Source organism: Pan troglodytes, chromosome 3 (genome assembly GCF_028858775.2).
Source record: "Pan troglodytes isolate AG18354 chromosome 3, NHGRI_mPanTro3-v2.0_pri, whole genome shotgun sequence".
Lineage (NCBI taxonomy): Eukaryota > Metazoa > Chordata > Mammalia > Primates > Hominidae > Pan > Pan troglodytes.
The window spans coordinates 59,670,255-59,679,526 of record NC_072401.2 but is presented as its reverse complement, the minus strand read 5'-3'; the positions used below and the strand labels follow the sequence as shown (position 1 = coordinate 59,679,526).

Sequence of the window (9,272 nt, the reverse complement as noted above, 5' to 3'; positions counted from 1 at the left end):
AATAATTCTTGAGCCTCCTCCATTGCTTCCTCTCTAAAAGAATGCATTTTAGGCCTGAAGCAATTTTGCATCACCCCTATGGAATGAAAATGTATACATAATTTTCAGAAACCATTGGTCTCTTTTTGCCTGTACTTTCTAATAAAAATAAGTGATTTACCAAAATGCACTCCTCTCCCATAATATCATAACTAATAGTACGCCACATTTCTGCTTTTCCCAGGAGACATCAGAAAGAATGAAAACTCTGCCGCTGTTTGTGTGCATCTGTGCACTGAGTGCTTGCTTCTCGGTAAGTATTCACCCAAATAAGTTTTTTCCTTAACTATCAATAACAAACATTTAGTGTACCTACCTGAGACTTTTAAAGCATAATAGGTAACCCCTATTTCCAAGAAGCTTGACATCTTTTATTTCCAGGAAACCTATAAATATGGATAATTGGCCGGTGCACTGGCTCACACCTCTAATCCCAGCACTATGGGAAGCCTAGGAGGGAGGATCACTTGAGCTCAGAGAAGTTCAAGACTAGCCTGAGTAACATAATGAGACAGTATCTCCACAACCACAACAACAAAAAAATTTAATTAGCCAGGTGTGGTGGTGCGTGCCTGTAATCCCAACTACTCGGAGGCTGAGGTTGGGATCTTAAGCCTGGGAAGTCAAGGCTGCAGCAAGCCGTAATCATACCACTATGCCACAGCCTGGGTGACAAAATGAGACCCTGTCTTAAAAATATATACAGATAGGTAGATAGACTAGATAGATAGGTAGATAGACTAGGTAGGTAGGTAGATAGAGCATAAGGAAATAATTTGTTTCATTTATCCAATATCTATAGAGCACAAACTTTATAGTGAGTGTGATGAGAACTGACACAGATGAAAACCCAGATTTGTAAGGCCTTTAGGTCTTGGTGTGGAATATGGTTTCAAATCTGTCAGGAAGTCTCAGCATGATCAAAGCACTCCCAGGGGAGTTACATGACAGGATTCTCAGGAGAAGATAGGTAGCAGGTAACAAAAGCTCAGATAAGGAGACTAGTCAGGAAGCTATGGCAGTGGTCCAGATAAAAGATGATGGTGACTTGCACTAAATTTCAGCAATTAAAAGGTAAGAGTGGGTTTAGGATATATTTTAGTGATTGAGTCTACTATATCTTCTGCTGGATTGTATATGTGGTAAAAGAAAGAAATGAACAGGCCGGGCGCGGTGGCTCATGCCTGTCGTCCCAGCACTTTCGGAGGCCAAGGCAGGTGGATCACCCGAGGTCAGGAGTTCAAGACCAGCCTGGCCAACATGGTGAAACCCCGTCTCTATTAAAAATACAAAAATTAGCTGGGTGTGGTGGTGGGCACCTGTAATCCCAGCTACTCAGGAGGCTGAGGCAGGAGAATTGCTCGAACCTGGGAGGCAGAGTTTGCAGTGAGCCGAGATTGCATCACTGCACTACAGCCTGGGTGACAGAGCAAGATTTTGTCTCAAAAGAAAAAAAAAGAAAGAAATGAACAAAAACGTTCTAGTTTGGGGCATGTTACATTTGAAATGGCTATTAGACTTCTACATCAAGATATCAAGAAAACAGTGGATATATGTTGTCTGGAGTTCAGAAAGAAATCTAGGGGTAAAGTCTATATTTAAAACATACTTGAAGCCATGAAACCTTACAACATTTTCACCTAGGGAGAAAATGTAGGAAGTTTAGATATGGATAGAGAAAATGGAGGACCCACAAGAGGGGACAGGAAAGGATGGCTTCCAAAATCAAGAGAAGACTACAAAGTGGACCTTCTATCTTTAAGAAATTTAGGGTGTACTGGCAAAGGAAGATTAAAATTAATAATGATATAATGTGATTACAAGGTGATACATGCTGTAATAATAACCATATTTTTCTCTCATGCTATGTACCTGTATTTATTAAATTTTATTTTGACAAAATTTCAAATAAGAATCAAGAAGTGGAATGTACTTTTTTATTGAATGAGGATGGATAGCCTCAGAATATTACGCCAGTAGAGTAGAGAGAGAGGGGGCAGAAGAACTGATGAAGTGGACGGAATTTACTCTTGGATATTCTCATATTTCTCACTTACCATATAATAATCCCCAGAAAACAATCAGGCTTTTTCCCGGACCCTAATGCTGATTTCTGTGACTAGAAGAGTGTTCAAGCTGGGCTCAGAAGATGTGGGCTTAAACTCATCTCTAATGTTTACCATCCAGATGAATCTTGAGCAATTTAGAATCTATTTATAGGACCCCAATTTCCCTATGTGTAAAATAATAATAACACTATACGCTTCACAGGGCTGCTGAAGGGTAAATGAGAATTTATAAATTATAAACTATAGTGTAGATATAAAAATTATGACAAGATTATTGTAATCTCAATTTACATACTAGTTGATAAGGCTTTAAGTTCTGAATATGCACAGTGATGTTAACTTTTTAATAAGTAAAGTTTTAATAAGGAATCCCTGGCTACCAACCCCTCTATATTGAAAGAAATAATTTTCCAATCAACACAAGTCATGTTATTGTGAAATGATGAATCTGGGTTGTTCTTTTGAAGTGGCCTTTCATCCTAACTCCCTCAAATCCAGACACCTAAAGAATCCTTTCTTCCAAGTGCTTAGAATAAATAAAACTCTTCAAGCTGCCCAAATCTCAAAAAAGTGCCTGGTGAGAGAAAGAGTTTCCAAAGAACTTGAATATGAGAAGGTAGCACAGAAATACCTTGACCTGATCCTTAGAAAATACAGGAATGTGAGGTCAGGAGTTCGAGACCAGCCTGGCCAACATGGTGAAACATCGTCTCTACTAAAAATACAAAAATTAGCTGGGCGTGGTGGCCCACACCTGTAATTCCAGCTACTTGGGAGGCTGATGGAGGAGAATCACTTGAACTTGGGAGGCAGAGGTTGCAGTGAGCCAAGATCGTGCCACTGCACTTCAGCCTGGGTGACAGAGCGAGACTCCGTCTCAAAAAAAATAAAAAGAAAAGAAAATACAGGAATGTACCGGAGATTAGCAACAACCCACAGCCAGAAAAGGTCAGTCCTGGAGCTCTAGCAACAACCTGCTTTTGTGGAGTGATTTCAGGGAGCAGATAGTCTGGCTTCTCTCTTCCAGATGTCCCAAAGAAAGACTTGAAGGGATGTATTCTGGAGTCAGATGAAGAGCTCTGTCAACTATAGCATTATTTAGCATAATGCTTTCATTCTCTTTAAAAAAGGATCACAGATTTTCAAATGGTCATAAAAATAAGCTGGTAGCAAATGAAGAAATGAATTGTGCTTTCTAATTTCAATTAAATGTAATCTTGGGCCGGGTGCCGTGGCTCACACCTGTAATTCCAGCACTTTCAGAGGCCGCGGCAGGAAGATCACCTGAGGTCAGGAGTTCAAGACCAGCCTGGCCAACATGGTGAAACCCCCATCTCTACTAAGAATACAAAAATTAGCCAGGCATGCAGTACACACCTGTAATTCCAGCTTCTAGGGAGGCTGAGGCAGGAGAATCCCTTGAACCCAGGAGACGGAGGTTGCAGTGAGCTGAGATCATGCCACTGCACTCCAACTGGGTGACAGAGTGAGACTCTGTCTCAAAATACAAAAGTAAAAAATGTAATCTTGGCCTTGCTGTCTTCTAATTCTCTTCCTTTCTGACTAATTTTCTCCTCCTCTTCCTTCCTCAGAGAATTTGGCATTCCTCTAGTTATTTTAGGAGTCTTCTGCTTTCTCATACCCTCCTTTCTTGCTGCAAGTGCCATGTGTCTCTCCTTCTCCTTCCCTTGACTCCAGCCTACTCTATCCTTGTTCCTCACGTCTTCTCCCTCTTCTCTGCTCTCAAAAGTACAGTTTGCAAATGGAGAAACATTCTCCTAAAAGTTACTTAGTCTGAGACTCAGTTTTCCCATCCATATAATGAAGATAATAACCGTACCCACCTTATGATATTACTAAGAAATTAAATAAATTTGTATTTGTAAACCACTCAGAATAGGGCCTAACATAAAGTAAGTGTTATATGAAGACTTTTTTAATAAAAATAAATAATGAATGTGAACAGGCAGGCAGGGTTGCTATCTTTAATACACCCTCCCTGGCATATCTATATTTATTATAAGGACCTCCATACTTCAGTCACCTAAACTCAAACTTCAGAGGCATGCATTTTCAACTCCTTCCTCTCTCAGACTTCTCTAAATCCAACTCTAGTCTACAATTTCTGTTATAACCACCTGTAACTGCCAATCATAATAACTAATCAATATATTAAGTAAATCAAACAAACTGGTCATTTGATACATGTTCCAGGCCAAGCTAACATTAAAATTAATAGGATTTTAATCAATTTGCCTTCATACAAAAATGTGGTAGGTATTATTTTGGTCACCTAAAGTAAAATAGCTGAAATTATTTTACATATGAATAAACACTTTTAAATGTTAATACTTTATTCAATAACAAATTAGTTATTGTTATCATTTCCATGCATTTACTCATTCAATTAATAGCTAATGAGTACCTGCCATATGCCAGGCATAGTTTTAGGTATTGGACTTACAGAGGTGAATCAAAGAGGGGCCTTCGTGAGGCTCATGTGATTAAGGGAATGAACCACATAACTATTTCAAAGCAAATAAAATTAGACTTTGGATCTGGAATTTAATTTAATCCAAATCATTTTATAAATGAATAAGCCGACATCCAGGCACATTAAGTGACTTGACCAAAGTCACTCAGCTATTCAGTGGCAGACACAGGACAGAGCCAAACCTCCACTGCTGGTCTGTTGCAGCATGTTTCATACATGTTCCTGTAAGATCTGGACATTCTTTGCAACATCCTCAGAGACCATCTGGAAAGGGAAAGACCGAGATCATGGAATGTGAGGCCCTCAATCCTGCTTCAGTCAGAGCAGGTCCTTAATTATGTGGATTGCATATTCAATCTCCAGGGAAAGATCTGTTTGAACAATATGACCTGTTCTATTTTATATGAGAAAACAACTACCCCTGTAATGGAAAGGATCTCCTCAGAGATTCCTGGAGTCAGTGTTACCGATTCTGAAAACCTATGCCCTTTTAAGAGAGATTTATGGAAAAATACCAAAGTCATGTGAGTATCAGAAGCCATTATGTTAGCTATTGGTTGTTCTCAGTTGTGAATTAAAATTTCCTGGACAATTTAATTTTCTAAACAAATAATACTTTCTTGTATTGACGGATGTTGTGGAGAATGTCCAGGTCTTAGAGGAACATATTTGAAACACACTGCAACAGACCAGCAGTGGAGGTTTTAGTCTGTCCTGTGTCTGGCATTGAATAATTGAATGACTTTGGGCAAGTCACTTAATATGCCTGGATCTCAGTTTATTCATTTATGAAATGATTTGGATTAAATTAAATTCCAGATCCAAAATCTAATTCTATGACCTCTTTGCTTTGAAATAGTTATGTGGTTCATTCCCTCAATCACATGAGCCTCACGATGGTCCCTGTTTCATTCACCTCTGAAAGCCCAGTACCTAGAAGCTATTTTTGAGGTTGGATATATTAGTCTCTGAGGAAGTTATCTTAGTTAAACAACTCAGCTAGTCTCTCAGAAGTTGTCACTTCATCTGCACTAAACTTTGTGTCCAAAGAAAGCTTTATAACTTGCGACTGGAATGATTTACCCATTTGGTCATCTAAAAAGGGCTTCTGTGAACATCATTAGGAAGAAAACGTAACCTATCCTTGTTTGGGATGTTCTCATTTATCCTGTTATATTTCTTTTCTCCAATTGAATATAACTGATCACTAAAAAATGTAGTATGAGATTGAATACAGGGAAGAGGGATATAAAAGGCATGAAGTATGTTTACAGATAAGAAACTGAAACAGTGATGGTACTCTAACTCAAATAATGTCAGCAATGGCTAAAGGAAATAAAAATATTCATCTTGCAAAATGATGACCCACATGGCATAGAAGTTATTTTCAAATTTTGAAGGACTTCTGGATCTTCTGTAAATCTGCCAAAACAAAATTAGGACCAAAGGATGGAAATCTTCATGAAGAAAATTCTACTCAGTTAAGAATGAAAATCCCAAAAAACAAACCTACATTCAGTGTCAAGAACTCTCTACCAGGCTGCCTTAGGAATTACAGTAGTGAGTTCCTAATCAGAAGAGGTTAGATGCATAGACTAGAAAGCCTTTCAGCAAGTGTATTGATAAAAGATCAAGTATCAGATGTACAGTTGGACTGGATCAGTGTTCTTTTCAGATGTAAACACCTCTCAGAAATCATGAAAACCATTGGTGCTCTATCCAGACAAAATGCATAAACATGCAAATTTTCTCTAAAAATCAGATGATTCATGAACCCCCTGAATCATGAATTCTGTAATTCTAATTTTTTAAACAATAAAGTTAAAAGGTAATGACCAAAGTTGTTTCTCCAATTTATAAAGGCTAAAACTGTTTCCTGAAATATGGAGAACATGAAGCTGGGGTGGGATATTTTGTTTGTTGGGGCTTTGTTGTTGTTTGGCTGTTTCGTATTTTGATGATGGTAGATATGAGGGGTGTAATCCAGAAAGGGCTCCTGGATCTCAGTTGAATGTCTTTGACTAAAGTTTTGTGAACAGGCTGAGCAAGCAGGAAGCTTTTGTGCTGGGACCTCAGGCAGTAACTTGACCATTTTCCACCAGAGGAAGAAGAGAGGAACTGTAAGCACAAAAGTTCGTATCCAGCTAAGCATTCAAGCTAGAACCCACAGGAATATATTCATCCCAGCTACCTAGAGAGTAGACATTTGACAAAAGAAAACTCTCTAGTAGCAATTCTTTCTTGAAACTTGGTGAAATTAGGAAGATAATCACTTGACTCAATAATGTACTCTGGTTTCTAATCCCAGCATTCCACAAATACCGCTCATCTCATGGTCAGCAGTGATCACCTGATTGATAAATGGATACTTTTTTCATTTCTTACATTTTCTTTCTTTTCTGCAGTTCAGTGAAGGTCGAGAAAGGGATCACGAACTACGTCACAGAAGGCATCATCACCAATCACCCAAATCTCACTTTGAATTACCACATTATCCTGGACTGCTAGCTCACCAGAAGCCGTTCATTAGAAAGTCCTATAAATGTCTGCACAAACGCTGTAGGCCTAAGCTTCCACCTTCACCTAATAACCCCCCCAAATTCCCAAATCCTCACCAGCCACCTAAACATCCAGATAAAAATAGCACTGTGGTCAACCCTACCTTAGTGGCTACAACCCAAATTCCATCTGTGACTTTTCCATCAGCTTCCACCAAAATTACTACCCTTCCAAATGTGACTTTTCTTCCCCAGAATGCCACCACCATATCTTCAAGAGAAAATGTTAACACAAGCTCTTCTGTAGCTACATTAACACCAGTGAATTCCCCAGCTCCACAAGACACCACAGCTGCCCCACCCACACCTTCTGCAACTACACCAGCTCCACCATCTTCCTCAGCTCCACCAGAGACCACAGCTGCCCCACCCACACCTTCTGCAACTACACAAGCTCCACCATCTTCCTCAGCTCCACCAGAGACCACAGCTGCCCCACCCACACCTTCTGCAACTACACCAGCTCCACCATCTTCCTCAGCTCCACCAGAGACCACAGCTGTCCCACCCACACCTTCTGCAACTACCCTAGACCCACCATCTGCCTCAGCTCCACCAGAGACCACAGCTGCCCCACCCACACCTTCTGCAACTACACCAGCTCCACCGTCTTCCCCAGCTCCACAAGAGACCACAGCTGCCCCAATTACCACACCTAATTCTTCCCCAACTACTCTTGCACCTGACACTTCTGAAACTTCAGCTGCACCCACACACCAAACTACTACTTTGGTCACTACTCAAACTACTACTACTAAACAACCAACTTCAGCTCCTGGCCAAAATAAAATTTCTCGATTTCTTTTATATATGAAGAATCTACTAAACAGAATTATTGAAGACATGGTGGAGCAATAGTATATTATATGTTGTAAAGTGTTCTGTCATTTATAAGATGTGATTCATGAGTGCAGAACTACCATCTTTACTTTTAGCACCAATCCCAACATGAAATTATATTACTCAGATTTAAAGCACTATCATTAATCTTTCAATCTAATTATTCACCACCACAAGACCTATTAACAAGACAAAATGCCTCTATCCCACAAGCCAGATGCAGGTCTGGGGTTCAAAATAACTCTTTGGATCCTACAGAGATAGCCTACTGAGGGCAGAGAAAGTCCTTAGATAAAGAGAGAATATTGTATGGGCCATCAGCCATTTACTTTTCCCTGAATGTTAGAAACTACAAAACCACTACCTTGTACCCCCATCAAAATCCCACCTGAACCATCTAATCCTATAAACATAAAGGGGTAAAATTGGAACTCTCCAGATGAACAAAGACATCTAAATATCTGTAGATAGAAACATGTATCTATCTAAATATATTGATAGACCTGTCATTGTATTGATTAATGACAAAACCCTTTAGATAATTATCTTCAATTTTAAATAAAATTTTATTTCACAAATATGAGCCAAGAAAGAGGAAAGTTGATTTGAAGTGAGGATTAGAAGTGAATGACAATAAAGTCTGGCAGCCAAGCACGAACCAAGACTGGCACTATTTTTCTTAGTGTATATAATTGTTTAAACTGCAAGGTTGACATTTATTGTGTTGTGTCTAAGTTAATTTCGATCTAATGTTCCTGATTCTAGCCTCTGTGAACAACAAGAATATGTTTGTGTATGTTCACATGGTGTTCATAGTATTTCACTATCAATTCAATTAATTCACATAAATTCCATGTGAAATGTATTCAACAATGGAATATTTTCTAAAACATTTAGTATACATTTGAATGTATTTTAAACCATGCCAAACTACTGCTTTAATGTCAAGTTTGCAGAATTGTCTCTGAAAATAAAAACCCTGACTTTAGTTGTAAAAGAATAAAAATTAGCTACTTGGTATACGGAGATGTTAATTTGGGATATGGAGGCATTTTTATCTTCTGTCACTACTACTTAAAACTCTGATGATTATGTTAGATTTTTTTGCTAACTAATAAAGATTTCAAACGGCAATTTATATTCATTGTGTGTATCTGGAAGTTTCTTGCCTTTCTTAGACTCTGAGACTGGTGAAAAGAGACCCAGATGAAAATTTACATTTTTGTCAGCTCTGCCACTAATCAGTCAAGTGACTTGGGTAGGGCACTCTAT

At 38.8% G+C, this 9,272-nt stretch overlaps 1 protein-coding gene across 1 annotated transcript; it reads left to right on the top strand.

Annotated features, from left to right (window-relative positions):
* Nucleotides 1-229: 229 nt before the first annotated feature.
* Nucleotides 230-9,018, top strand: MUC7 (mucin 7, secreted). Its single transcript, XM_016951614.4, has 2 exons — nucleotides 230-292; nucleotides 7,008-9,018. The coding sequence occupies exons 1-2, from the start codon at nucleotides 239-241 to the stop codon at nucleotides 8,016-8,018; spliced, it is 1,065 nt and encodes a 354-aa protein (XP_016807103.1). The 5' UTR covers nucleotides 230-238; the 3' UTR covers nucleotides 8,019-9,018.
* The last annotated feature ends 254 nt before the right edge of the window (nucleotides 9,019-9,272 follow it).

What these genes read in the sequence shown, in the direction of transcription:
- MUC7 (XM_016951614.4), top strand. Translation starts at nt 239, where the DNA reads ATGAAAACTCTGCCGCTGTTTGTGTGCATCTGTGCACTGAGTGCTTGC. An exon ending in CACTGAGTGCTTGCTTCTCG is followed by an intron (nt 293 to 7,007) that starts GTAAGTATTCAC and finishes TCTTTTCTGCAG; the next exon opens with TTCAGTGAAGGTCGAGAAAG.